Source organism: Jatropha curcas, chromosome 5 (assembly GCF_041381405.1).
Source record: "Jatropha curcas cultivar XTBG-Jc1 chromosome 5, XTBG_Jcur_1.0, whole genome shotgun sequence".
In the NCBI taxonomy this organism is placed as follows: Eukaryota; Viridiplantae; Streptophyta; class Magnoliopsida; order Malpighiales; family Euphorbiaceae; genus Jatropha; species Jatropha curcas.
The window spans coordinates 26,432,185-26,460,035 of NC_143155.1; the positions used below are offsets into that span (position 1 = coordinate 26,432,185).

Sequence of the window (27,851 nt, forward strand, 5' to 3'; positions counted from 1 at the left end):
ACTAATATGTATAAAGGATAAAATTTTTTTACTTACTTTAATATCATAAAAGGCATCATAATTCTACATATTTAATTCAATTTATTAAGTAATAATCTTTCCATAAATAGTATAGATATGCATCAACCAAAACAAATAAAGAAATTTCCCAATATTATAATGCTCAAATTTTAATTTTAAATTGATTAGGAAATTTCACGTGATTCTTGCCAAATCCATATATCAATATTATAATATAAGTCAAATTTGGTTTGCCAAAATTTTTTTCTTTTTTTTTTTTTTTTCTAGACAACGACCTCATATATTTCTATTATTACTCCTTTTGTATAGAGAGTCGATGAAATGCTAAATGTTAAATGCAATAATATTTTATTAAATGATCTCTTAATTTTTAAAAATTATTCATTCGTTTCTAAATATTTTTTACATTTGTGAATTTATAAGAAATAATTTCATTTTTATCATTTGTGTTTACCAAATGATAAATATTTTTACCATTTAGATGTTTTAAATTAAAGATAATATAATCAATTCACTCGATAATTTATTATAATTTAAAAAAATTAAATAAATTTTTTTAAATAATGTGAAATATTTAAATGTGGGAAATATCAGGAACGAGAGAGTAATATGTAAATTAACCCCAAATTTCTGTTATTGATGGATAATAATTTTTAGTGACGAGGGGACCAATCTTCACCACATATTAAACAAGGCACAGGTTGCTTGGCGAAGGTGGACCCCGTCGTTTCGTTTCGTTTCGTTTCGTTTCTGAGTTACAAAATTATGGGTAATACGTCTATTTTACGTATACGGAATACCAATGCTGGAAACATTTTCAGTTTTCATGGACACACAAGTGTCCAATGTCGAATGATTGAACTAAACTCGAAATCTGAACAAAATTCCCAGAGAATCGGCGACCGTCCACGAATCTCCGATGACTATGTCGGTCAGGTTTTTTTTTTTTTTTTTTTTTTTTTTTTTTTTTTTAAATAGAAAATTTATTAATTATGATAAATAATGCATCGCGTTACTTTATTAACCAAAAACAATCCAAGTCTCTATCGCAAGCTTACCTACTATAGAATGCTTGCCAAACATAACCTAGATCTCCATTGCAAGCTTCAGTGGCAGTAAGGTCTGCTATAACTTAATCATCTAACCGATACTTGACATTGCTGTTCCTTGGCGCTTGAATTGCGACTTTGAAGCCAATTAAGATGGTCTTGGGAACACAAGATCAAAGCTATAGAAGCAGATTTGAATTTCTCAATATTTTAGGGGTTGAAAAATGTGAAAGCTACTTGCTTTTCCATGGAGAAACTTCCCTTCGAAATGGGTTTCGGACCTTTTTGTATTTTGTTGGTCTGGCTTATTGCTTCATTGGATTATCAGCTATAACTGGTCGATTCTTCCGGTCCATGGAGAATGTGGTTAAACATTCGCGTAAAGTGGTGGAGGTAGATCCTTGCACTAATACCCCAGTTATAAGGTACGAGAAGGTTTGGAATTATGCAATTGCAGATATATCATTGCTCGCATTTGGGACTAGTTTCCCCCAGATATCATTGGCTACTATTGATGCCATTCGAAACATTGGGAACCTCTATGCTGGAGGTGTGCACTATTCTCAGCCTATCTTTTTTTAATTTATTTTGGTCTTTAATTAGTAAAATTTTATGCAATAAATTAACGCATAGAAGTTCTTTTCTGCTTTGTCTAATGTATGTGTAGTGGTGTATTAGTATTCTTACATTCTAAGCTATGAACTGACTGGAGTGGAAACAAAGGATTCTAATAGCCAACCCCAAATAATTTGAGATTAAGGCTTAATTGTTGTTGTATCTTACATTCTGATTTGTTTTGCCTGCTAAATGCACAACTTATACCTGCAGTTGTTATCTCTTCATAAGATTAGTTTGAGAAGTTATCTACTTATTATTATTTCTTCTGACATATTAATAATTTCTACAAAAACAACCTTAATCCATAGGACTGGGTCCTGGAACACTTGTTGGTTCTGCTGCATTCGACCTTTTCCCCATCCATGCTGTTTGTGTGGTGGTTCCTAAAGCTGGAGAATTGAAAAAGATATCTGACTTAGGAGTTTGGCTTGTGGAGCTCTTTTGGTCTTTCTGGGCTTATATTTGGCTATACATAATTTTAGAGGTAACTTTATGCATAATTTAGAACATTTTGTATGATATACAACATATGCTCTTGATTGACTTATGGGGATGTAAATTTTATCATAGATTGTTAGTCCTTGGATTCTCATTTTCTGTCTTGATTTTAAACATGTGATATTGGGATATGACATGATCTGATTATTGGCCATAATTACCATGATTATGGTTGACACATGCGGGGCACCTGCTTAGCAATGCCGTCTTAAAACTTATGTGCAGGTATGGACTCCTGATGTAATTACAATATGGGAGGCCCTATTGACAGTACTACAATATGGTTTGCTGCTAACACATGCTTATGCACAAGATAAGCGTTGGCCTTACTTATCTCTTCCAATGTATTTTTCTCCTCCTTATCTTTCCCTTTTCTTTTGAACCAAACCAAAGAAAATTGTGTTCCAATTGGAATTCCGCACTTAATATCTTGTTTCTCGTGCTTTTTGCAATTCAAAGTGAAAGAACTGAGAGGCCAGAAGAGTGGGTACCGGAAGAGGATGTTAAATGCAAATGTCAAAACAGTCTTAATGAAGAGTACTCTGAGATACCTCAAATTCACGAGGATCAAATACTTCAGATTGGCAACGATCAAAGGAATCTTGTTGATATATTCTCTATCCATTCAACTGTTGGGACAGGTACTGATGTATTGCTGTATTATTTTGTTTAAGTTGTGGTAGTTTTGAGATCTATTATATTTCATAAATCTATTCATAAAACACTAGTAGAAACTTACAGAGTGGGCCATAGCTGTAATTTAGAGTTGAGCTTTCTTACAGATCATATTTTGTAAGGATTTGACCTACAAATTACCGTTAGATTTTAGGATAAAGAAGGGCAACTGTAGCAAGTTTTTTTATGAGTACAAATGTTAAGCAGGCCATGTGAAATTTCCCTTGGGTCCCCATTATTTCTCTCTTGCATTGTCTGACAATGCTCTATTGTTCTCAAATGGGGATTTTGCAATATATTCATGTGCTTTTTTTTTATGTGAACCGAGTTATTTTCTGAAAGAACATTGGAAATTTTGAAGTGAACTATGACATTTGTTTAGAAAGAAAGGTAGGAGTAGAATTTATTGTTTTCTTTTATTTATGTTTGATCCAACTTTAAGCTTTAGTTTCTAGAAGGATTTTTATGTAATTCAGTGCTTGGGTTTTAGAGCATTCTTTACTTCATTAGCATACATACCATGATAGGAAGAACCATCAGCATGGGGGTATAGATGAAATTATTTGTTTTCGGGTTTTAGTTAGAGGAGTGGGAAGATAGGAAAATGGAAAGAAGCTTCATCTGGTTGAGATTTCTTGAACTTCTGAAGTATATCTTCCAAAGCGTAAACATCCTAAATTCCTAATATATGCATCAATTAAGTTTTACACTGTGTTATATAATTAATCTGAATGATTTGTAAATAGATGTAAATACAATGGTTTCAAGACAAAACAACATCTACTTGATAAGTTGATATAAATTTATTGAACACTATAATGAGGCTGCAGGTGGAAAGAAAAAAAAAAAAAAACATTACAGTTTGATAATAAGATATATGAATGACACACAATGTTTTCTTCTTGAATATTAAGTCCAAATTTTTCCATCCAATAAAGCCTTTACTTTGTAGGTCCAGCATATCAGAAAGTGCCTGAAGCAGATGGCGCATCTGAATCCTCCAATAAATATTTTCACAGTGAACAAGATTTTGCAGTGTTTGCTGTTTGGAAACAGCAATTTGTAGACGCAGTCATGGTTAGTACCATAACTTTTGTTTATTGTGTTGAACTTGTGAAATTTCCATAAAATGCTGATGCTGAAAAATCTGTCTGGGCCAAGTAATGGTAGGGTTCTTAACTCTCTCTCTCGCTCTCCACATGCACCCTGGGCAGAATGGATTATATTATTTCTTAATATTAGAGCTCAAAGAGTGGTGCAACATATGATTATAATTCATTCAAATTCATTTTTCTTTTCTTCTTTTAGATGCTTGTTAATCCAAATTAGCTGGAGCTCCTGCTTTAATCGATTAAAATGCGAAAGCATCACCATTGCATATGTCGTTCTAAAGGAATTCTCAAATCTTGGTTTCTAAGTTAAATTGAATTTCTCACAGTTCAAACAAATTTTATTTCAGTGATTGGAAACACATGACAGTTTCTCATTTATTTCATTTTATTTTTATCAAGTACTTTTGTGCTAAAAATTTGTGACTTTTAACTTTCTCTTAAACTTCCTGCACAAAGTTTTTCCTTTTAGCTGTTGCCTGCTTTGTTCTTGGTGAACAGTTTCCTCTTTCTTTTTTTGTATAGTACTGGTGACTAATTTCTATCTTCAAAGCAGTTGGAGAATTCAGAATCGAGAAAACTGGAGAATACTTATATACGGCTGGCAAAAGTTTTCTGGCAATTAGTCCTTGCACCTTGGAGAATTCTGTTCGCTTTTGTGCCTCCTTATCATATTGCTCATGGATGGATTGCCTTCATTTGCTCTCTACTTTTCATCAGTGGGATAGCTTACATTGTAACAAAGCTCACCGATGTTATAAGCTGTGTTACAGGTTATATTCCTATTTACAGAAAATTGTGAATTTCCTTTTCTAGAGTTAATGGTTACTATGATTAGCCTTGTAACTAACAAGTGAATATTTTCCTGTCTACTTTGCATGCGGTATATTTTCTTTCAGGAATAAATGCTTATGTCATTGCATTTACGGCACTAGCTGCTGGAACTTCATGGCCTGACTTGGTGGCAAGCAAGATTGCTGCTGAACGTCAAATAACAGCAGATTCTGCCATTGCAAACATCACCTGCAGGTTTGTTACAAAAGTGCTTTAGTTAGGGTTTGGTTGTGTAATTTTAGGTAATAATTCAAATATACCCATCAGGAGGTTTCTTATGAAGATCCTGGAAGTTGTTAAAATTTTTATTGTGTGGAAGTGGCTAACAAAAATATCAATTGATTTTTCATTTTTCTTTTACAGCAATTCAGTGAACATATATGTGGGTATCGGTGTTCCATGGCTGATAGACACCGCCTACAATTTCTTTGCCTATAGGGAACCTTTGCGGGTTGAGAATGCGTCAGGACTAGGCTTCTCATTGATTGTTTTCTTTTGTACATCCGCAGGCTGTATTGTTATTCTTGTGTACAGGCGTTTGACATTGGGTGCAGAACTTGGAGGGCCAAGGATTTGGGCGTGGGCAACAAGCATATACTTCATGTTGCTTTGGCTTATTTTTGTGGTGCTGTCCTCCCTCAGAGTTTCTGGTATCATATGATGGGGAATGTGTATATATATATTTTTGGATTTATAGGATTTGTGTATTATTTGCAGTAAGGGATGATAGAAACTCCCTTTATATTATTCCGATTTTGTAAGTGCCTATTGCACCTCGTTTTATTTTTTTATTTTTTGCAAGACAAATAACGGTAACAATTGTCGGGTTGACCGGATCATAATATATTTCAATGCCCAAAGGCCATATTGTTACTAATGCCCTAACCTTTCGGACTTGCGGTGTATACCCATTTTCCAACTGGAAATTAAAAATTCTCTTCAAATACCTTGTTTTTTTTATGTATATTGGGGTGATCAAACATTCGTTCTAACTGAATAATCGAATCAAAAATACGAATTCTGATTTTGCTTTCAGTTTTGTTTTCCATGCAAAAATGAATAGATTTCAATAATTGAATTAGCATTTGGATTGATTCAAACCACAAAATCAAACGTGATTTCATTTGGTTTGATTGTCTTTTTAACTAGATCAATTTTTTTCGAAAGATACAAATTGTGATTCAGACTCCGTTCATTTTTTATCAATGAAACTGAATTATTTTGGTCCAATTCTGTTTGAATTTTCATACTTGTTCGGTTCGGTTTGATTTTTTCAGTTATAGGCAGGACGGAGAAGACTTATGGGCAAGAGGAGAGTTATCCTTAACATATATATTATCCATTAACAGTCCTATTTATTTTTCTTTTCACTTTCATGTAACCCTTCCTAGGTAGATGTAAACCGTACAGCAAATTACTTTCCAAGGTTTAGAGAGAGGAAGAAGAAAGAAAAGCTAGGGAACAGCTTTGAGTAAATATTCTGCAAGCCAGATTTGCTCCACAGACAAGCAGAAGCAAGAAACAGAACTACAAAGGTGGGACAATAGATTAAAAAGCAGAACTGGGGGGTCTGTTATTCACAAGAGGATCCAAAATCTGAAAATAGTAGGCCTTTCTAAAAATAACACAATTCCCAAATTTAATTTAATCAATTTATTCGAAAGGGAGAAACAAAAGTTTGACAGAGGATAACTCCCTTTTATCAACACTAATACAACATCTAAAAATTGCTACATTGATGAGACTGATTACTAAAGAAGTAAAGATCATAATCCATGTATAGGAGGACAAACTTTGCTTTGACCAACAAAATAAACGCTTGCCTAGGCAAAAGCACCCGTACAAGCTGTGGCTGGAGTGGCTTCAAGCTGTTTCTTTGGAGAACTGTATTTCTTAGTGATGAATCTGCAAAAAAAAAAAAAAGAAAAAAAAAAAAAGATTGATTTATCAAAAAAAAAAAAAAACACGGATTCTAACTTTAGAAGCACAAATTGTAAGGTTCATCAAGCTACCTAAAGAAATCCCTCCACAATAACTCAAACATCAACCAGTTCATTCCGGTGTCCGGGGAGCTACCACCGTCGTTACGGTTTGAGGCAGCAGAAATAGTTCTATCAATCAAATTGTTTCAATTGTGAGCAAAATATCACGTAAAAGATTTAGTAACATGGCTTAAAAGAACTGGAAAGAAGCAAATTAGTTCTAGGCAAACCTGGTAGCAGTTTTCTTTAGCTCATCAAACATTGAACGGGGAGAGATGCATCCCATGGTTAGCCATGGAGAAATTTTGCAGGAGAAGTTCGCACCGTACATGCTGTCATGGCTTCCTCCTTTGGGTGGTTGTGCCTGGCACTCTGCTGCGAATTTTTGAAGCTTCTGCAATGCTTCAGTCTCCCCTCCTATCATAGAAGCATTAGCAGCTGGCTTTCCATCCTGCATTACCATTATTGGACAGCATTATTACTGCATTTAAAGAAATGAAGAGAAGGTCCACTTGTGTTTTCTTTTGGATTAGAAATTTGTTTCAGAAAACTGCAGAAACATCTACATCTCATACAAAGAATGCCTATTAAAATACTAGGATTACAATATTATTAGCATACAAATTTTGAGAGACAATAGTTCATATTTAGGGTCGCAATGGAGCAAATATTCTAATGTCAACAACTAAGATTGCATGACTAAAAAAGTTACACGGCTATATATTCATTTAGCAGAAAGCCACATTTCTATAACTTCATTCACACGAACACCCATCCATATGTCAATAACAACATCATATTGATATGCATGAAATGTTTACTTTTTCCATTTTAATTTTCATCACAACCACTAACCAAACTCAACATTCTACTCGAATACCACCCACTACTTACATTCATTATAATAGCAACACAAATCAAACATAAAAAACAATTGAAATATAACCTAGCAAAACCTTCAACACTTAAAAATAAAGTTATTTTATCTCATACGTATATGAGAAAGCGGCGGATATAAGGTCGAGCTTAGACCAGTAAGGATGGGATTTCAGGAAAGCATAGTAAATCCAAGCGCTAAATAGAATTCAAATAGAAGCAAAAAAACAAACCTGGCTTGGGTTAAGACCCAAATCCAACAAAGATGGGATTTCCCCAGGCTCGACATCTCCTCTTGATGGTATTCCCTTCAATTGATCCAATGCAGCAATGGTCTTCCTAACCTCCAATCCCTGCACTTTCTCTCTAAATCCACCATAATTAGACGGCATATCCTCCAACTTGAATGGCAAATCATCCACATGATACAAGGTACTTCCCCAGAAGTACTTAACCTCAACTCCCTCATCTTTTATGGCTGCCTCAATCTTCTCCTCAGCCTTAACCTCGTCATGAGACACCTCTCTATGCGCATAAACAGCATCAGCTCCAATGGCCTTTGCTAACTCAACCAAAACAGTTTCTGGCTTCCCAACTCTGACCACAAGATCAGACCCCTTAGCCTGCAGGTTCTTGCGGAGGTCAGCAACCGATTCAATTAAGAAAGTGGCACGATAAGGCCCAGTTTTGTCGAACCCAGAAGAGGATTTGCCGTACTCTCTCGGGTCAAAGCAATAAACAGGCAAAACAGACATGGACTCATCATTAGCAGAGTTAAGACACTCATTGTCATGAACACGCAAGTCATTACGGAACCAAACGATGGAAGCTCGACGAATTCCGGCAGCATTGGAGGGGTCAGAGGGGCGGCGTGGGCCTAGAGAGAGAGTATTCTGTAAAGGGTTAGCAGAAATGGTGGACTTGAAAGAGAGTTTTGGATGAGAAAGAGTAGAGGAGGATAAAGAGAGGTGAGAGAGAGAAGATGCTTGAGTAGGGATTTTGGCCTTATTTGGTGAATGAGAAAATAAAGCTGCAATCTTTGGCTGATTGAAAAAGTGGGTAGGGAGAATTGTTGAGAGAGATAGAGAAAGAGAGGCAGTAGCAAATGGGGATGAAGCGAATTGAGAAGGAACAATGGCGAATTGCTGTTCTTGTTGGACCTGTTCTTCTGTGGTGGAATCTTGGTTTAATAGGGTTTGGTGATTGGCATCCATTAGAGCTTTCCTTGGAGGAGATTGGGAGTAAAAGATAAAGTTGGTGGAGGCTTGTTTGTCTTTAGTTTTCTTTTTTCTTTTTTTTCGGCAGGCTTGAGTCTCTCTGGTGAAATCTCTTGTTCTTCGGATGTGTGAGTGTGTTAGAGAGAGAAAGAGATTGTGATCTTAGAAACGCAGAGGTGGGGGTTTAAAAGCCGATTAGCGGTGTCGTTTGTCTCATAGATCTTCAGTTCTCAACGACCACACCTAACATTTCTCCTCCTCTAACTTTCAATTTCATTCCTCAATTTTGCCCCTTCTTGTAAGGGCAATTCTGAGATTACACGTTGGTTAGGTAGCGACAAAACATTAGTTCATGTTTGGAAGGAGGGATTTTGAGTAAGGAATATGTTCAAGTCGTCACTCGTTTGGCACAATAAAAATTCATAGATTTTTCAAAATATTTTATAGAATACAGTCTTACATTGTGATGAATTCTGAAATTTACAAATTTAATATTTATATCAAATGATATTAATTATACTAGTGATGTCTAAATTATTTAATTTTTTCTATTTCACGGAAAACATTTGCAATAAAAATTAATTATATATTTTTTCATTTAAACACCAAAAAAAATTAAAAAATTAAAAACACTATAAATATAATTATTCCTATTAAACGAAATAAATTTTGTAAATTTATGAAATTACAAACATAGATTCTTAATTTTATGAATCTTATTACATCTCATAAAATTTTAGAATCTTCAATTCGAACACTGTTTAAGATTTTCTTAATTTCTAATAATTTTGTTTTCGACTCCAAAAAATTGAAACTGTATATATATTTCTATGTTTATTGACCTTATATGATTATTATGAATTTATGATTAATGAGATTACCCAAGTCAAATGTTGAAGGTAGCCCTTCTCATTTTCCAATCTCTTACTATATCACTTCAAAATTATATTGTGAATAAACATATTTAAAAATGTAATAATATTTACTATGGATGGCAATACTGCTATCCAAATTTCAAGAGTGGACTAACAGATCTTTAGGGATTTTGACCCATTTTATTATTCTGCTTTGCTTATAATTTGGTGTGGCAAAATATAAGAAAAAAAAATAATTGTAATTGATTTTTTTTAGAAATAGAATACATTATATATTACGAATAGAACTTGAAACGGGACCTCAATTTTAGTTATTGAAATTAAAATTTCAGTGTTAATCTGTAAATTAAATCTTCTATTGGCATAACTGTGATTAATTTATCAACAAACATGTGAAGTTTTGTTAATGCCAAAACCATAGTTTTTCAATATTTGAAAGGGGGAGCAGTGGATGTTTTGTTGCATCTAATAAACAATTTGAATAAATCTGTATATAATAATAACATCTGTCACTCCCATCCATGGAAAAGCAGATGAAGACGATGAATCTAACAAATTAAAGAGAGACAAAACTATTGAACAAAAGAACTATGGTTTTTGAATTACAGGTTTCTGATTTCTTGATTCAATGGTTGTAGAAAAAAACAAACAGAACTCTTTAGTTCACTGGTGCTAATAAACATTAAACAATATATAATTGACAACTCCTCAAATTATATTTTTTAAAAATTAAAAATTGTGGGATTAGATTTGGAAATTATATAATTTGAGAAGTTCAGTTGCAATTTTTTTTAAAGTTTTAATTATCATTTTATTAGAGTTCAAATATGCCATTTCATAATCTTAATATATATATATATATATATATATATATATATATATATATATATATATGTTTTTTTTTTTTTTTTTTTTTTGTGGTAATTGGTAAAACTAAAAATTCAGTAAATTGACCAAAACGAACAGAAATCTGGGATGAAAGAATTTTTCTAAGTGTGTTTGTTGGGATAGAGATAGACCCAAATCAAGGAGAAGAAAGGGGAAGAGATCAATAGAAAAGATTTACGTTTTACGATGTGAAAGCATTAGAACATAAACAAAATTTCAAAATAGGCGAAATATTATTAATTGTTATTATCAATATCATGTATCTTTTTTGATTTCCTATTACCAGAAAAAATTAATCAACTATCGTGAAGTGGCAGCGGCGAGCAACCGGTATCGGAACAGTACATTGACCAATGGATGGGGGAGTGTGAAAACCTCTGAATCTTGAGACCGTCTAATCTGTGACCAGCAGAACTGCAATATGTGTTCATTAGGCGTTGTACAGTCACTGCCTAAACCTATCGTGCGCCGCCCAACTGCAATATGCGCTTCAAGTGAAAGGAGAAATGGCTGGTTGAGAGCGAAAATCAATGGTGAAACTGACCCATTACTCCAGGCTGCCATATACGCAGCTTCACTTCGTTTTCAGGAGACTCATCGACCAGGCAATTCCCTTCCCTTTCCTTTTTGTGCATTAGAGGATTTTCTTTTTTTCCAGCCACGCATTTTGTCGAACAGTTAGCTTGAAAGTGAAATTAATTGTTTGATGAATTGAGATGGATATAAGGATGAGCAAATTTAGGCATGAATCTCTCTCTCTCTCTCTCTCTCTATATATATATAAAGCTTAAGTTTTTATCAATATTGGATAGGGTTGTTATTGTCAATGGCTAATCTTTTTCTCCTTGTGGAGCAATGAAGATTGGATTACTTTTAAATGGTTAACTTTGTTTTTGGCAAGCTCTCTCGTTAAAGTTGATGGTTGCTGATTGAAAGCTTTGTGAAGTACATTTAGTTCATAATATAACTAATGGTTGCTTGCTCTGCATAACCTTGGTCTTGTTCAATAAAATAAGTGTCTTTCATTCTTTAACCGTCTCCACGGAAGACTTCTATCTACTTATCTTCCAATAAAAATATTTTTTCTTTAACAAAGTACAAGATAAATCTCTGACCAAGTTACTGGTGTGATGTGCATCAATGCTTGCACATGCAGAGCCACTTTTTCTTGATCCATATGCCGGTTGCTTGGTTGACCCTACTGTACAGATGGATCTAAAGAAGTACTCCCACCATTATTGCCTTGCAACAAAGTTCATTGATGATAAGTTACTGCGTACAGTAAACCATATTGATGGACTTAAGCAGGTATTTTGCATATCAAACTCGACATGCATTAACCATTTCTCACCTTTTGCATATTTAACCTTTTTCATTTGTATCCTGCAGGTTGTTCTGTTAACGGATGGAATGGACACTCGGCCATATAGACTTAACTGGCCAACTTCATCTATAATATTTGGGATGTCTCCAGAAAGGATATTTAAGAAATCAGCTGAAAGGCTTAAAGGTGTTAACACTTGACTTATTTTAAGGGATTCATGATCTTCTAAGAGCATTTAGAAATGTTGATCATATCAATGTTTTGGGTGTTGATCTAAATGAACAAATACTTTTGATTAATTCAGTAGAATCAAGTTTTATATTCTTTTAAATAAAGAGTTTCTTTTGTCTGGGGTATGGTAAAAGAATGTCTGAATTTTGCGAGAGTCTTGACATTATCTTCACAGCATCTAAAGTATTGTGCTGGACAAAGTCGACTATGTAATCCTTCTGCTTGGAATATAAATTTCATTCAGAGTTCAAAAAGTATTAAAACATGTAATGATGGTATCTTTTTGAAGATATTAGGTGTTGGAGCTAAGATTCCTAGAAATTGTGTGTTTCTTCATGTCCCACTGGAGTCCTCTAATATACAAGAGAATCTGCAAGCTAAGGGCTTCAATGGCAATCAGCCAAGCATATGGGCCATGCAGGTAATCAAAGCTTCTAATTTCTGCAATAACAAGTTTGGAGTTTGTTACTTTGTGACTGCATTATTTTGTATACATGATCTTACAGGGACTGTCAATTATGAATTTGTCCAGTTTTGAAGAAATTTTGTTCATTGTTAGTAGTCTGGCTATGAATGGATGTCTGTTCTTGGGAGAACTGCCTGCGTGGTTGGCGGAAACTGAAATTGGGTGTAAGGTTAGAAGCTATTTGAATTCAATTGTCTTTTTCTTTTTTTCCCCTTCACTTTTTTTTTTTTTTTAGTGGAAGGCATCACTGGCTTTAATGTCTATGCGCAGTCCAGCACGGAGAAATGGATGGACAAACTTTTCATGAGCAATGGTTTTCGGGTGGAGATGATTAAATATGATGAGGTTGCAAGGAGTTTAGGCAAGGAATTAGCACCAGGAGATTACAAGAATATACTTTTTGTTGCAGAACAGTTACGATTTTCAGATGATCAGGTGTGAAAATGAAGCCATTATGATTTGCTTGATGGGATTGGTTGATAAATGAGGGGCCAATGACTATATTATATTTATATGCCGGAAATTTCAAGTTTTTCCGTATACAATTTTTTATTTAGTTCTATGCGAGTTAATTCATGTCTTGGGCAGATGGAAACATGGAGGAGAGAATACCACAGGATAGAGGAGGAAGGAGATGAAGAAGGGTTTGAGGAGCTCTAAATATACAGAGGGATCTAAAGACATGGGTGGCATCCTCTCTCTTTTGGTAGTTCCACTTTGTTTCTAAGCAACCAAATGGAATGTGTATATATATAAAATAATTGCATGTATCTTATCCGAGGGGCGCCAAAATCGTCAAGAAAGACCTAAAATGGGAAAACCGGTCCTTTTCCATTTCCTTTTCTTTTATCTGTTTTCTTTCTTCAATTTCAGTTGTAATGTGGAACAAGTTATTTTTATAGAAGAAACACACTATGAACTTTTATTAAATATATGCCATTCCACTAAGAGAGTTGGTGTGCTTCTTATGGAATATGAATTAAATTACTATTTCTTAACTTTTATCTTAAATAAAATGTGTTTTTTTTTTTTTTGAGAAAAAAAAAGAATGTTTTTTTTTTATTAAAAAAAATCAATTTGTAATTTTAAATGAAATTTTAAGAAGCAAATAATAATTTATCTTAAAATATGTAACCGGTTGATTATGCCAAAAATGGGAGTCGACACTAATAGGTTCAAAATTTACTTAAACGTCGTTCATGCGAAGCGAAATGGAGATTTTACAATATTAGAACAAACAAACAATGCTTTACAAGCCCAAAAAAATTCACTTTACAAACGTAAGCAAATGAGAAGAAGAGCATATGATATATTAGGTTAAGACTGACGAGTCCATAATAAAACCCCAAGAAGCACACAGCAACCTATCAAGCTTCTCTTGCCTTGTCCTACTTCACAGTAGCGAATGATATAAAGAGAGAAGAAGCCCTTGACAAGTCAGCTACCAGAAAACCCATCTCACTTTCAAGGGGCAATGGTCGTTCCTTTTTACTTAACCAGACGCAAACACAGCATATAGACCCACAGGCTCAACCAACCATAAGAATGGATCAAAGAAAATCAAGCTGTGGAAACGTGCACCCCAAAACGTGGCCAATACTAGTATCACCTAATAGTCCAAGAGAATGACAGCTTCAGAATTTGTTTAGAAACCCGATGTAAATATTTGGTTTCCTCAACTTCCAAGACAGCAGTGATCCTCACATGGCAATAACTTCTGTAAATTAATGAGGTGATTTGGACTTTGTGAATAATTTATTGCTATTGTTTATTTCAAACAGGTAGGGTTGGAGAAGGTCTAACAACATTCAGCACTCCTCTAGCAGTTGCCTGCGAGCAGAGAAAATGAACTGTTGGGAAACCATAGATGGGGCTATAATTGGAGGCTGTGTTTGGGGAAGACTACCATATGTACTTACCTCAAAGAATGAATTGAAGTTTAGGCGCAAAAGAAACCGCCTAAGAAATGGGGCTCGTTGACTTCCTGCTAGCCTGCTGCTGCGCAATATAGTGTATAAGGAATTGGATTTCTTGTTAAATTCCTGGGAGAACAGAAAAAAAAAAAGAACCATTTACATCTAAATGGCAAGATAATTGCTTATTCATATTTCAGATGCTTACAGGGCCTTGAAGCTTTCACAAAACATGCACCATGTATCGATTCAAAGGCAAAAATGTTAGAATATATACCTCTGTTATATGGTCCAGTTCAGATGTATTTGGGTTGTTTTCTTGGTTCTCCATGCTCCAGCAGTATTGCAGGCAAAGTTTCATTATGCTATCTAATATCCTTGACACAGAGCCAATGTCCAAGAAAGACTGTGAAATTAGAGCTGATAAATACCTGTAGGTAAAAGCAACAGTTTCTTAGCAGTGACAGTGGGTATGTAGAACAGTCTTTCCTTCAAAACAAAATGATGCTGGAGACAATGAGGAACCATTCATTTTACTTACTCTTGATGGAAGCCCACAAGTTCAGTGAAGTCGTGAGAATCTTGAATATGAGCTTGCAAAACATTCCATTGAGACTCTATCACATCCACCTGAAACAGAAAGAGATGAGATGTAATGAAAAATTTATCTTAGTAATACTCAACAGACTACAAAAGAATGGTTAAAAAAGTAACCACACTCATAAGTTCAACAAAGTGAGAACAACAAAGACTTACATTTCACAAATTTCAATGTTTAATCATCAATAATATTAGTTGAGCATCGCTGCTAAAAAAAACAAAGATCAAGTTCTAGCCAACCATGGGAAAAAGAATATGTGCTTTATTTTCTGAGAGTCCTATGATTTACAGCATTATCCTACTTCCTAATAATTTGTCAGATGATGTTATTAGAAACTACTGATGAAATCACAAATCACAACACATACTTTACCAAGCTATATGCAACTGGTGTAAAGAAGTATACATTCCATGTGATAAATTTCTCAAGAATCAATACCCAAAGAAGCCATTATATATGACATCAGTTACCTGGATATAAAATTGAAGATTTCTAATCAAGAATGCCATATGCTCTCTAATATGCCACATTGGCCTAAAACGTTGCCGTTGTTCATGAGGTGTTGAGTTCTTACGGTCCTTGCGGCGCTTAGCAAAATCAGTGTGATCCTGATGCATCAAAGAGGCCCATGATTTCTCCAATTCCATTTGTGTTCGTTTGAGCCGCAGTAAATACTGAAAGACCTTAAGGTACCTGGAGCATGCTTTATGTTAACATGAATACAAGACAAAGGGCAATTATACAGAAATTATCAATTCTTATGTTGCAATAGTTTCTTGTTCTGAGAGAACTTTCAAAGTACCTTCAACTTCACCAGTAGAAAAAGCAAAGTAACACACAATTATATAAGAAGTAGCAGCTGAAAGAGAAGAAATCATCCACACGTAGCAATAGCATCTTACTTGGAAAGCACTTCTTGGGTAAAGAACAATTGTAATGGCCAATCAACAGCATATTCAAGAGCAATACCATCCCAGCCATCAAGGGACATTTCTGAAGAAGCATTAGATAATGCAGCACCATCAGAGTAGACTTTTGATTTGGGTTGATCTGCTGGGGATGATTTAACTGTGATTCCAAATGAAGGCATCCTATTATATGTAAAGATAATGTTAATAGCAATTTTCAATGAAGTGAAGACAGATAGCACCGTTCAAGGTCAAAAATGCAATTAAAAGTATAGGCTCTAACCGCAAGGATACTCTGTAAAAGTATTTATCTTCCTCACTGATTGTCTTTAGAGCAGCCTGCATTGCAAGTAATGCCAATGTGTATATTTCAAACAATTGATAAATTTGGAATTGAGCTCAGCAAGCTGACATAACGAATATTGTAGCCATAACAAGGAGCAAAATCACATCCACTACAGATACCAGCTGAAAAGGGACCATGAGATCAGCTTCAGCAGTTGACTGGCGAGGAGGTAAACGCATTAACTGCCGACTCTCTTCAATAAAACACTGGCACAATAAATGAATCATTAAAATCAAGTTGGCCGCTTAAAACTGCATAATTTATTTCAGAAAATAAGAATTGATGCCATGCCTCCCTGGCATGCTCAAAGTTGAAACTTATGGCAAAGGTGGAATTGAAACAGGAAATATTTTAAGCTGATAGAAACCATGGGTATGACTTGTAAATGCAAAGCTGCAAGAATCTTTAGAAAGTAATGGCTCACAGAAATGAGCCAAATTTCAAAGAAATCCGAAAGCGACTCATCCTTTACCTGGAAAAAATCTCCTTTTGCTAAAAGGAAATAGTCTTTGAGGGCCTTCAAGTGCCCATTCAAGTCTGCACGCACAACCACAAGCTGCACAGGTGAAGGGAACGTGTGTAAATTAGAAGCTCTTATAGGTTAAGGATTAAAAGTGCCAGATGCAGGACCTGCCAAAGATGACTAGCTGCAATTGCCCGAATAGAATCAATAGCACACTCAAACGACCTTTTGTGAAATTCAGATGATTCCTGCATACAATAAAACCAAAATTCAGAGCAAAAACTTAACGTTGTATAACCGATCAAGGAAAAAGGTTTTGTTTTTTCTTTAAAAAATGAACAGTATCTGTCCGGCCCGTGTGAGAACTACATTGATGGAAGTAACGATTGTTTCATAATATGAACTAAATACTAAACTACCATCACTCCTTACTGAAAAGAGCAATGCAAAATATTATCTATGACAATGCAGATTGAGGAAGTGCACCTTTAGGCCTTGAAGCATAGCTTCAATCTTATCAGCCTCAGACTGTGGAAGTAATTCTTCTCCAATTAGGTTTGTATCCACAAAAGGTTCCTTCTGGAAAGGAAAGCGCCCAGAAAGACCATGAATTTTCTGGGCACCTCTAGGCATCTGCTGATTATGCGAAGGATCCTTGAACTGAAAGGCAGGGCTTGGGTTCTGGAGAACCCTGATGGCTTTACCAGCAAAAAGAATTGATTCAGCAACACGCATGTGGATATACTCAGGTAGCATATCCTGCAAAATAAATGACTTAGAATGAAGACTAAATTCGAAACATCTCACTTAAAAGCTCGCTTTTCTGTGGCTTGAAGAAGCATGCTAAATCCACCCAAGGATTAGGTAGTCGGATAGACAATAAAATGCTGTGGCCGCCTGAAGGGTCAATCTTTTAAGGCCAGAAATAATTGGAAAAAGTGAATGGCATTGCTGTTTCTCGAATATTTAAATCTTTTATTCAGAATAAATGTAGAAAATAAGTGCCCAAACAAAATTATGACAGCAAACATCAGCAACAAAAGTAACAATACAGTCCAGAAAATGGTGCTAGCATTATTTACAAGATCCTGATAATTCTTCCCATATTGAATCTCCAGTAATCCACACAATGTCAATGTTTAACTCACACCAACTCTATTCAGAATTTTGAATAAGATCATCAGTTCCTCTTTAAAAGACGAAAGTTGTAGCTATGACATCCCCGACAAAGACAAGAAATGCTATTTAAAATGCTCTCAACTTTCCAAAAGAGCGCAGATATTTCAATGCTTCTTGCAGAACAATGACTGTTCTGATGATGCTCTATTGCATAAAAAAGGTTGATATTTGCTCTGAGCATGTTCAGCAACGACAATGATAATGTGAGTCAAGACACTTTGTTACATATTAAACACTCATTAAAAATAGGCCAACTTACCCCTGGGGAGGGAGGTATGAGAAAGAAAATGAAAATGTAGATGAAGAAAGTATCAAGCCACGAACTTATCAATCACATCCTTATTATCATCATCAAAAAATTACCCATAACCCTCCAGAAAATCACCCAACATAATTAGAACAACCAAAAAAAATTAATAATAAGAAAGAATGGCTTTGGTGCTGATTATTAAAAAAAAAAAAAAAAGGCATAAACATAGAATGAGAGAATTCAAGGATACCAAATATATATGAAATCCCAAGTGCCAATCAGTTAAAGGCATTTCATCAGTTGACAAGCGTGCCAATTTTTCCGACATATCTGGCGATGAGTTATGCTTTACATCCCTGTCTTCCTGCCTGAAAATTTAATGTAAACATAAAAACGGTTTTAGGTAGGTAAACATTTAGGAGAAAATGCACCAACTAAAGAGATCAAAAGCATCAAAGTTACAAATAATTTCAGAAAATTGAAGGATTTAAAAGTCAAATCATTATCCATCAAAACCCACACTATTTATAGAACATTCACCACACAAGTACATGCTTATAAACATTAGTTTTTAACCCATCAAGTTTTCAATGCATGAGAGAATAAAAAGAACATCATTATATCAGCACAAGAGAAACCACTGGTCATTACCTTCTGATAAAAAATTCTCCATGCTGATCTTGAAGAATCCCATAAATCATCCATGAGGCAAGTTGGTTGTACAAGACCTGATGCCCATGCCAAAGAAGCCTATTCTTTTGGACAGGACAATCCACAGAGAATGAAAATCAGTAGCAATAACGTCATGAAAAAATGTAGTGGAAAAACAAACAAAGTTAACAGAAACAATAATGCAAATTAGGAACAACCTTTGAATGCAAGTCTGCAATTCTGGAACCCCACAGTGACATCGCTTGTGTAAAAGGTTAAGAAGTTGTCCACCACGGATATCATCACGCTCAATCTCTAGAACAAGCTCATATAAAGGAGGGAGGAGGACAAAAAACTAGGCACCAAAAGCTCATTAGTAATGAAATCCTCAACATTTGACTATGAGACTAAAAGAATACTGAAAAAAATGCAACAAAAATCCAACCTTATTCAGGCCTTGGGTGATGGTGGCCAAGATAGGAACAGTTTCAGAGAGCAATTTCTGCTCAATGTGGAGCACAGCAGACCTGTAGACTGAGAGTATCTCAACAACGCCATTAGCAATTGCCCTCCGATAAACACTTGGCTTTTCCGTTGTATTATGAGACAATTCAGTAGCTCTGGCCAAAGGGGACACATTAGATGACCTAATCCAACTCAAATTTCGTGACTTGGTTGCAAAGCGATCGAGCTCTCTGTAGTAAAACCCCAATGAGATTATCCTCTGGATGAGATCCCTAAAATACCATCACCAAAAAGTTTCATTTCTAGCAAGCGACTCATTATGGAAATCCTAAAGAAGAACAAATATATATTGGGCAAAATTGATAGAACCTATCGCTGGGCTCGATGAAGGATATGTCAGGAGCAAGCTTGAAGCAGCGTTCATCGGAGATGGAAGCGTCAGGGGATAAGCGAACGCCAATGGATTTTTGGTGCTCTCTCTCATCGATTATGAGATCTCCTGTGTAGCCTAACAGTGCTAGTAAGAGCTCGTGTAACATTTTCTTCTATTTGCAGTGTGCAGTTGCTCACTAATTTCGCGAAATCACAGTTGTTATTTGAATTTTGCCGGCTCGCTGGGGTTTTCGCGGTGGATCGTCGCCCAAGTTATTAGTAACTTTTTTGACACATATGACCAAAAGTCAAAATTAAAAACGTAATTTCAAATGCTAAAAAGAAAAAGGTACATTGGGGACTTTAGTTAAAACGTAAAATGCTATAGATATTACCCACTGTTCTTCCAATTGATTATTTAAAATTTTTGAAAATTCAAACTAACCAAATGCTTATCAGTTAACCAGGTAATATTGTAGCTAGCTTGGAAGACCAAATGAAACGCATAGAAATTAAAATGAAATTTATCAGTTAAATAATTCCATTCCAAATCCGAAAAAGACATTCAAAATCTTTAATTTATCAGTTAAATGATGCTTCCGGATAATATTAATAGTATCAAATACAAACACCAAAAACAAACATGAACTTGTGGGAATAAAGTATAATTTTGCCTAATCTGACCACTTGATATTTCCTAAAACTCAAAAAAAAAAAAAAAAAAAAAAAAAAACTGTCTTGAACTTCTCGAACATATTTCATTAGGTAACAAAATTTGATGATTTCCAGAAAAAAAAAAAAAACATAGCCGGAAACTCTCTTTTCTCAAATGTCTATGAGGTATTAGTTGTCTCTATCTTCTTATGATTTGGCCACCACCGCCTTTAATTTATTCTGAATCTTTTTTATTCTTGGCTTCCCCGTCTGTCCACTCTTCCTTTTGTGCTCCTCTCTTTCGTATGGATCCACATCTTCATATTTGATTGGTTTAATAATCAGCCCTTGTTTTTTCACCACCTGCCCAGAGTACATTCAAGGTAAGAAACAGCACATGCGTAAACAAAATACTATAGCATTGCATTAGCAAACATGTTTGCTTCAACACTATTGTTCATTCCCATAATATTGTAACGGAATTAATTTTCTTCCTTAGCTGTCCAGAAAAGAAAACAAGAATTAGATGAACAAATATGTGATTGTTGTGAATCTGTGGTAAGCCACTCACTTCAGGCCGATTGAGAGCTCCAATTGCTGTTGCAGGATTGAATTCAGGCCCAATAGGCATACGGATGCTCTGTTCAAAAACTTCTTTTGATGTGAAAGGGTATGGCAATGTTTTTGTATGCAATTTTTCAGCCTGAAACATCCAGATAAAGATAATCAGATTTATTAACCATCAGAAGTTAACACTATTTGACAGAAAAAAAGAACAGCAATTGCAACTTCAAAATGTGTTGCTGAGCAGTTGCCCATATTAAGCTAATAACCTGGATCATTTACTTTAACATGAGAAGAAGAAATCAATCTTTGGTCTTCAACATCATTCCACAGTAATAATCATTTTCCACACAAATGGCAGTTCAAATCAGTAGTTATCACAAACAACCTTAACATTTATTTTTCTTTTTAGGACTGATTTCATTATTTATAATTGAAATGCAAAGATCTAAATTCAGTAAAGCTGTTAAGTGATACACAGCCAAAATACAATCTAACTTGCTTACCTTTTTATCCAATTTCTCTGAGATAATAACATGTTTCAGATGTGCATCCTTCCGTTTCTTAAGAGCATCTTCCCTTTTCTTCTTTGCAATTTCATGCTCTTCCACCATCCAGGAAGGCAAGCCTTTCTTCTTCTGTATACTTGTCCACTGGCCCCAACCTGGTAGTAAGACAGGTTTCTCAGGTTCAGGATTTTCCTCATCCAAAAGCTCCTCTTTATCCTTGCTAAATTCTTCTTCCACATCGTCACCAGCAAAAGCTTCGCGAATAAGCTCTGCTTGAGAAGGAAGTTCATAAGAACTTCTAGCGCCTGAAGATAAAATCCCATCCACCATCTGTCCTTCGCTATCTGTATCACTTTCCTCGCCCATTACCTTCCAGTCCCAGAAAGGAGGACAAAAATATAAGAAACAGCAAATCACAACAAAATAAATAAATAAAGAGCATATAAAGGTGGCCATACCTTTTCGTCTTGATTGTGCTTAACAGGTTCAACAAACTTTGGGGACCTTTTAATATTAGTATCCACTTTAGTTTCGCTTTTCATCTGCTAATTACAGGCATAGTCAAATATGCGCACAACCAATTCTTCATTTCTGAGAATGAACGTAAGAAAAGAAATGAAGGCTTAACCTTTTTCCAAGTGTCTGATACGAACATCGAAACTTCATATGTTGTCTTGGGACCAGCTTCTCCAACAATATCATCATAACTCTGTGAACCATAAAACATGAAATTTTGAGTATGTGAACATATAGAAGACTTTAAGGCAGCAGGCCAGAAAGAAACCACAAAATCTCATTACCTTAAACACAGAATCCCGTCGAGTCTCAGAATCCTCACCAAGTAAAACAGAATTAGCATTAACATCCTTTTGCACGTCTTTTGTTCTGGCCAAGCCAAGATCATCATCTTCTCTCTCCCCGAGTTCCTCTTCACTGTCACTATTCGCATAACTATTGTCTGATTTGATCTTATTATTTTTTTCTATAGCCTGCATTCCAGATGCACCAAACACTCTTCTGCCACTCACAGTGCCTGCTTTTGTATTTTCTAGCCCAGCTGCACCTTCCAGTTGATTCAGTGATGATTCATACTCTTGAAGAGCAAGCTTAGCTTCTTCAGCTGCTTCTTCCTTCTTTTTCTTCAATCCACGCATCTAAGGCAAGCAAATCAAAAGGGAAAAATATCGTTGAGATGTATGTACAAAATCCAAAAGCAAATTATATTCCTTTAAATTTGGCAAAACTAAATAACATAATATACACAAATTTACAAGAAAAAACTTGGCACATATTACCATGAAAGGTAAAGAAAGCACTCCTGAATTTGGCACTTCATCATCCTCTTCCAATACCCTTAGTGTCTTCTCTTTTGCTTTTGTTAACATCTTTGATGGCCCATCATGGTCAGAACCAGCAGAATCTTCATCTTCTTCCTCATTGCTGCTGTCATCACTGCTACTTTCCTTCATAGATTTCATTTTTCTAGTCAAAAGAGCATGCTGGTGGAGTTGTTCAGCTATAGCGGCTTTAGTGCCTTCATCTTGGACACTTAAACCACGATCTAAAATACGCCTTGCCCACTTTGAACGGTTTTTGTGCTTCAAAGTCATGCGTTCCTACATCAAACATAATGGATTAAGAATAAATTTTGCAGTCACTAATTATCTTTTGCCTATTAAAAAGACAGGAATACAATTTATCTTTAGAATGCAATATGTTTGAAAATTATATTATAAATTGTTAATCACCTCTGCCCGTTTGAACTCTTGCTTCATTGCTTGTTCCTTAGCTGCTTCCGGATCCATATGCATTTCATCTGATGACACTTTCAATCTATCTTTTTTCAGCATTCGATGATAAACTTTGGATTTTATCTTTTTGATGCGTTTCATTTTCACTTCGTGACGGAAAAGAAGGCTGCGCATTTTAGCAATATGATTCCATTTGTCTTTGACATCTTCAGCAGAGATCTGCGAAGAATCATTAACACAAGAAACATTCAATGAATTTTTTTGAAGGCAAAAAGAAAAAGATCATAAAGCTAGACAGGAAGATCTGATGCCACACATTAGTAAGGCACATGGCACAAACAAGGTGAGGACAGATATGGCAACAAGTTTACTGAAACAGAGAAAATAGAAATCAATATATATCCGCGGAAAATCATGAAACTGAAAAATTTTGATTTGCAATTCATTGGAGTTTTGAATAATGAACTATTATTACCAAGAACATAAAAGAATTTTACTATGCAGTCCCCCAACATCAACTAACACTTGTGTGCTCCAGTTATTAAATTTCCATTTTAATAATATGCAGCATCCTTGGACACTCAGATCTTAGTTTGCAAATTTTCTGGAAGATGATCTATTTAGCACTTCATAAAAGAATCTTAGATGATAATGCCTAAATTCCTATATTTATCATTTTGTCACCTCATCCTTCTCACTATGCTGTTAACAACGATTTGATTCCCATAAGGACTAAGTATCTCCCTCCAACAATTAATAATCAAGCAGTGTTCAGATTACCATCTAACTGCAAGTATCTTCTCACAAACCTCCATCCAGAATCTCTTTACATTACCAACTTTTTGCCCTCCTACCCTTGGCATGCAGGAATGCTCTATGCACCAAGAATCACAGAGTATATTTGCATATTTAGAAGTATCACAGTCACGATTTCCAAATAATATTCTAAATATATTTAACATATATATGAGGTATGAAACTGCAATGGCCCATCAAACAACAAGAAACCAACAAGATGCAAGACGCATGCACAGTTTCTTTTGCCATTGCGCCCCCCCGCCCCCCCAAAAAAAAAAAAAAAAAAATCCTCGCTACATCATTGCTACTTGCAGTTTTCTTTTTTAGTTTATTGATCAGCTAAAATGAAAAAAAAAAAAAAGTAGCATGTGTGAACTACATATGACGAATTCCAAAAACACTGAATTTAGTGAACCAAGAAATAACTGCAGCCTCCATACCTTATTTAACTCAAGAAGTCTGGCACCATCTTCTTTATGAGCTTCCATAACCTTGTCATCATAAACTAATGAAGCCATCTTCTTCTCAAACTCTGTTCTAGGTTCAAATTCAGAAGCTATTGCCCCCACAGTTGAAAAACCCAATTCCGTATCTCTGTCAAAAATAATGGTAGGAGCCTCTCTATTTCTTTTAACTAAGGGCTCCCACTTTGTAATATCCTTCTTTGATTGTTCATAAGCTGCCTTCCTCTCCAACATATCTCGAACATCCTTTGAAAGAGGAGCATGGAGAGGAGCAGTCTTTTTCTCCATCTGATGGGTTCTCTTACGTAGTTGGCTATACGCAGGCTTTCCCTGAAGACTTCCCAGAAGATCTTCAATTGTAATGCGGCCATCACCATCTAGAATATCACGAGTTGGGTTATATTCAGACTCAGGATATGCCTCGGATATGACGAAATTCTTCTTCTTCTTCTTCTTGTCTGAAAAAATTATAGACTTAAAGCAAGTAATGCTATTAACTAAAATTAGAAAGGAAATTGAAATGCAATTTCTACTGCCTACTTTAGGGAATGATTTACATGGACAAATATGTTTCAATTTTTAGAGTCATCATCCTAAATATCTCAAGTAGAATATAAACTTTATTAGAGTAGAATTTTGGAGAGAAAGATCACAAAGCTAATCCCACCTAGTTAAACATGCATCTGTAAATGAAAGCATCTCATACAGCATAACTAACGCCAATCAGCACAAATGCGATACCTTCAAAAGCCTCAGTTGGCATTCCAGTGATTCCTTGCAACATCCTTAAATGCCTTTCATCATCTTCCTCTTGAAAATCATTATTAAGTTGGTCTAAGTTTTTCCTTTTAACTTTTGAATCCTTAAACTTGTTAGCATCACCATTGTTCTTATCATTACCATCGTCATCGTCATCATCCGATTGCACATTCTCATCCTGCATGAGAATTCAAATATATATTATGAATATTTGATAAAATTAGATAACATAATTGTAGATGCTACAATGTTAACATACAAGCACGTCGAGAGTACAAATATAGAAAAAAATGTTCCTTTATTATACAACTAAGAGACTTTACCAAATAACTTTACCATCTGACAAATTATGGATATCAATTCCAAACGGTTTATGCAGTACAAAATGTGTATATCAGGTATAATCTACCTGAAATCTTATTTGAAACCATTTCCAGTTGGAACACACAGTATGTCAATTGACAAAGAAACTGTGGCTCTACAAGTTATATAACTTAAAAAAGATTTTCCGAATCCATCCAACGAGATTGGTGAAGATAAATCCAAATTCCACCTACACATTCTTTCACCTTGCAAAGGCTTAACTAAATTTCCGTTTTACTTATCTGAATTTTCACCAAATTGTTCGATAAAACTAGGATACAGCCCATTGCACTATCAGGGCGACAAAAGCGCCTTGAACGTGTCCATACCCACCAAAATAACATCCTTGAAATTTGAACTGGTTTTTCCAATTTGGATCTAGCTATTAAGTTGCAATTAAACTAAATATAAATAATGGCGGGAGATAATTAACTCTGAAACAAGGTACAGAGTAAGGAATAGAGCAAAAAACCTTGAATTTCTCAGGCAATTGGTACTCGTAGTTCTCGACAGGATCATAACGGCGGTTCTTCTTCGACTCTTCTTCAGCCACCTCTTCCTCGTACTCATAGAAGTCGTTTACCTCATCAGAGAGTATATCTTCGTCTTCTTCGCCGTTAAATTGGTTATCAGGATTTATGCGGTCGAGCTCCTTTCGCAGCGCGTTAGGCAAACGAGGACCGGTCTTCCTCTTCTTTCCTTTATCGTCTTTCTTATTCTTGTTGCTCAATGACTTGCCATTGAACTTTTTGTTAGTCTTTGTTGCCTTCTGCTTCATCTCGTCTCTCACTTTTCTCTTCTTGTCCGCCATGGCCGCCGAATGGAGGACAGCCACGCTTTCGAGGGGCGAAATGGGAGCTTTGCTTAAGAACTGGAAGCCTTGGACGGTTACTCTCAGACCCAATTATATATGGATTCGATTAATGGGTCGGACATCGTAGCTGTGATTAATCCTAATACAATCTCAGGTCCAAGTTTATTCATTGCGTCCGGCCCAATTGCAACCTGTAAGATAAATACACGCATTAGAATGAATTTAATCGAAAAGAAAATTTCAGAATTAGATTTTTTTTTTTTTGAGAAGACAGAATTAGATTTTTGCGGTGTAAGATTCAATAATTCTCAAATTTTACCCAGTACTATTTTATGAATTCTAATTAGAGTCAAATTCAAAAATAAATACTAATATATATTTTAGTCAAGTGTAATTAATACTAAATTACGTGATTATACAGGGGCGTTAGAACATGTACACTAGCCCACTTTCACAATTTGATTGAGGTTAGGCATTTATGTGATTCACGCGCAGTTTATATTAGTAAGTTCAAGTACAAGATAATATTTGCCAAGATTAGTACTAAAGACCTGTTCATGAATTAAACCAATTATCATAAAAAATTGTTAAAATTAATTTTTATTTATCATTTTTTTTAATGAATGCTTGGAAATATTTTGATTTAATATATTTTTTATTTATTTGATCCATGAATGACTCTATATACCAGATCTAAGTATGTCATTCTCGTAAGCATATAATTAAGTTTATCTTTGTGCATGAATCCTTTATACTATGTGCCAAAATCAAAGAACACATGTGCATAGATATAGTGTTCTCATTTCATAATTGGATTTCAATCAACAGAAGCACAAAGCCTCTGCATGCACAGGAGAGGGAAAGCAGATAAAATGTATGTATATTATTACATTTACCTGGAAGAACATATAAAACGATATATTGCAGCACTTAGAAGTTTGCAAGGAGTTAAACAAGGTGAGAAGGCCATGTTGGAGAAGGGGAGCACGTGCAAAGAGGAGGGTTTAATTTGTTTTGCACGTGCCCTGCTTCTCCAACAAGAACTACTCCACCATTAAAGCAGTTTCTCCAATGTGTGTTTTGAAAAGGATAATGAGAGTGAAGAAGGTGATGTATTTATAGGGAAAAGCAGAGTGACGAGATAAAGAAAGAGTCATTTAAAGCCAAGAAAAAAGCAATGAGTGAAATGGATTTGCAAGGCATTCGATCCATTCCATGCAATAATTAGTAGGCTGCCAAGAAATTCAAAGTAGAGATATCCAAGGAAGGGAGAAACAGAGTCATGTCTGCCTTAAATTCACAAAAGCAACAATCCCTACCCTTAAATTTTGTTCTCTCTGCAGGACGTGGATGATCCGATCAAA

At 35.2% G+C, this 27,851-nt stretch overlaps 5 protein-coding genes across 8 annotated transcripts; 2 read left to right on the top strand and 3 right to left on the bottom strand.

Annotated features, from left to right (window-relative positions):
* Nucleotides 1–818: 818 nt before the first annotated feature.
* On the top strand, nucleotides 819–5,681 carry MHX (magnesium/proton exchanger). Of its 3 annotated transcripts, none has more exons than XM_012227389.4 (8): nucleotides 819–1,620; nucleotides 1,997–2,172; nucleotides 2,412–2,530; nucleotides 2,646–2,827; nucleotides 3,814–3,938; nucleotides 4,524–4,743; nucleotides 4,870–4,999; nucleotides 5,314–5,681. In XM_012227389.4, exons 1-8 carry the CDS (start codon nucleotides 1,224–1,226, stop codon nucleotides 5,522–5,524), a joined length of 1,560 nt encoding a protein of 519 aa, XP_012082779.1. In that variant the 5' UTR covers nucleotides 819–1,223; the 3' UTR covers nucleotides 5,525–5,681. The 3 variants fall into 3 exon arrangements, with proteins under 3 accessions (XP_012082779.1, XP_012082777.1, XP_012082778.1); XM_012227387.4 differs by having other exon boundaries at nucleotides 821–1,620; nucleotides 5,168–5,681; XM_012227388.4 differs by having other exon boundaries at nucleotides 823–1,620; nucleotides 4,527–4,743; nucleotides 5,168–5,681.
* Nucleotides 5,682–6,434: 753 nt separating this feature from the next.
* Nucleotides 6,435–9,108, bottom strand: PHR2 (photolyase/blue-light receptor 2). The gene is made up of 4 exons (XM_012227391.4): nucleotides 7,896–9,108; nucleotides 7,017–7,237; nucleotides 6,817–6,915; nucleotides 6,435–6,709 (listed from the first exon to the last, which is right to left on the bottom strand). The coding sequence occupies exons 1-4, from the start codon at nucleotides 8,874–8,876 to the stop codon at nucleotides 6,628–6,630; spliced, it is 1,383 nt and encodes a 460-aa protein (XP_012082781.1). The 5' UTR covers nucleotides 8,877–9,108; the 3' UTR covers nucleotides 6,435–6,627.
* Nucleotides 9,109–10,717: 1,609 nt separating this feature from the next.
* On the top strand, nucleotides 10,718–13,611 carry LOC149496475 (S-adenosyl-L-methionine-dependent methyltransferases superfamily protein). The gene is made up of 7 exons (XM_089721216.1): nucleotides 10,718–11,247; nucleotides 11,799–11,950; nucleotides 12,032–12,152; nucleotides 12,494–12,618; nucleotides 12,704–12,832; nucleotides 12,934–13,098; nucleotides 13,252–13,611. The coding sequence occupies exons 1-7, from the start codon at nucleotides 11,064–11,066 to the stop codon at nucleotides 13,321–13,323; spliced, it is 948 nt and encodes a 315-aa protein (XP_089577342.1). The 5' UTR covers nucleotides 10,718–11,063; the 3' UTR covers nucleotides 13,324–13,611.
* Nucleotides 13,612–13,863: 252 nt separating this feature from the next.
* Nucleotides 13,864–20,124, bottom strand: GCP4 (GAMMA-TUBULIN COMPLEX PROTEIN 4). 2 transcript variants are annotated; one of them, XM_089721214.1, is made up of 17 exons: nucleotides 19,809–20,124; nucleotides 19,420–19,711; nucleotides 19,193–19,329; nucleotides 18,975–19,073; nucleotides 18,574–18,691; nucleotides 17,702–17,804; nucleotides 17,381–17,592; nucleotides 17,062–17,142; nucleotides 16,904–16,987; nucleotides 16,551–16,637; nucleotides 16,369–16,424; nucleotides 16,080–16,268; nucleotides 15,648–15,870; nucleotides 15,118–15,206; nucleotides 14,854–15,007; nucleotides 14,583–14,705; nucleotides 13,864–14,493 (listed from the first exon to the last, which is right to left on the bottom strand). In XM_089721214.1, the coding sequence occupies exons 1-17, from the start codon at nucleotides 19,976–19,978 to the stop codon at nucleotides 14,437–14,439; spliced, it is 2,274 nt and encodes a 757-aa protein (XP_089577340.1). In that variant the 5' UTR covers nucleotides 19,979–20,124; the 3' UTR covers nucleotides 13,864–14,436. The 2 variants fall into 2 exon arrangements, with proteins under 2 accessions (XP_089577340.1, XP_089577341.1); XM_089721215.1 differs by lacking the exon at nucleotides 17,702–17,804 and having other exon boundaries at nucleotides 17,381–17,653; nucleotides 19,809–20,123.
* Nucleotides 20,125–20,362: 238 nt separating this feature from the next.
* Nucleotides 20,363–26,566, bottom strand: LOC105642539 (U3 ribonucleoprotein (Utp) family protein). The gene is made up of 11 exons (XM_012227398.4): nucleotides 26,146–26,566; nucleotides 25,293–25,488; nucleotides 24,528–25,009; nucleotides 23,287–23,508; nucleotides 22,834–23,154; nucleotides 22,339–22,692; nucleotides 22,167–22,247; nucleotides 21,997–22,080; nucleotides 21,536–21,907; nucleotides 21,037–21,168; nucleotides 20,363–20,828 (listed from the first exon to the last, which is right to left on the bottom strand). Exons 1-11 carry the CDS (start codon nucleotides 26,482–26,484, stop codon nucleotides 20,673–20,675), a joined length of 2,739 nt encoding a protein of 912 aa, XP_012082788.1. The 5' UTR covers nucleotides 26,485–26,566; the 3' UTR covers nucleotides 20,363–20,672.
* Nucleotides 26,567–27,851: the final 1,285 nt, after the last annotated feature.

What these genes read in the sequence shown, in the direction of transcription:
- GCP4 (XM_089721214.1), bottom strand. Translation starts at nt 19,978, where the DNA reads ATGTTACACGAGCTCTTACTAGCACTGTTAGGCTACACAGGAGATCTC. An exon ending in ATCTTCAATTTTATATCCAG is followed by an intron (nt 15,207 to 15,647) that starts GTAACTGATGTC and finishes TTTCTGTTTCAG; the next exon opens with GTGGATGTGATAGAGTCTCA. An exon ending in ACTTCAATTCATTCTTTGAG is followed by an intron (nt 14,494 to 14,582) that starts GTAAGTACATAT and finishes CTCTGCTCGCAG; the next exon opens with GCAACTGCTAGAGGAGTGCT.
- MHX (XM_012227387.4), top strand. Translation starts at nt 1,224, where the DNA reads ATGGTCTTGGGAACACAAGATCAAAGCTATAGAAGCAGATTTGAATTT. An exon ending in CCTTACTTATCTCTTCCAAT is followed by an intron (nt 2,531 to 2,645) that starts GTATTTTTCTCC and finishes TGCAATTCAAAG; the next exon opens with TGAAAGAACTGAGAGGCCAG. An exon ending in TGTTATAAGCTGTGTTACAG is followed by an intron (nt 4,744 to 4,869) that starts GTTATATTCCTA and finishes ATTTTCTTTCAG; the next exon opens with GAATAAATGCTTATGTCATT.
- LOC149496475 (XM_089721216.1), top strand. Translation starts at nt 11,064, where the DNA reads ATGTGTTCATTAGGCGTTGTACAGTCACTGCCTAAACCTATCGTGCGC. An exon ending in CAAGCATATGGGCCATGCAG is followed by an intron (nt 12,619 to 12,703) that starts GTAATCAAAGCT and finishes ATGATCTTACAG; the next exon opens with GGACTGTCAATTATGAATTT. An exon ending in TACGATTTTCAGATGATCAG is followed by an intron (nt 13,099 to 13,251) that starts GTGTGAAAATGA and finishes TGTCTTGGGCAG; the next exon opens with ATGGAAACATGGAGGAGAGA.
- LOC105642539 (XM_012227398.4), bottom strand. Translation starts at nt 26,484, where the DNA reads ATGGCGGACAAGAAGAGAAAAGTGAGAGACGAGATGAAGCAGAAGGCA. An exon ending in AGCACAATCAAGACGAAAAG is followed by an intron (nt 21,908 to 21,996) that starts GTATGGCCACCT and finishes TGGGACTGGAAG; the next exon opens with GTAATGGGCGAGGAAAGTGA. An exon ending in CAGAGAAATTGGATAAAAAG is followed by an intron (nt 21,169 to 21,535) that starts GTAAGCAAGTTA and finishes TGGATGTTTCAG; the next exon opens with GCTGAAAAATTGCATACAAA.
- PHR2 (XM_012227391.4), bottom strand. Translation starts at nt 8,876, where the DNA reads ATGGATGCCAATCACCAAACCCTATTAAACCAAGATTCCACCACAGAA. An exon ending in CTAAAGAAAACTGCTACCAG is followed by an intron (nt 6,916 to 7,016) that starts GTTTGCCTAGAA and finishes TTTGATTGATAG; the next exon opens with AACTATTTCTGCTGCCTCAA. An exon ending in TTGTGGAGGGATTTCTTTAG is followed by an intron (nt 6,710 to 6,816) that starts GTAGCTTGATGA and finishes TTTTTTTTGCAG; the next exon opens with ATTCATCACTAAGAAATACA.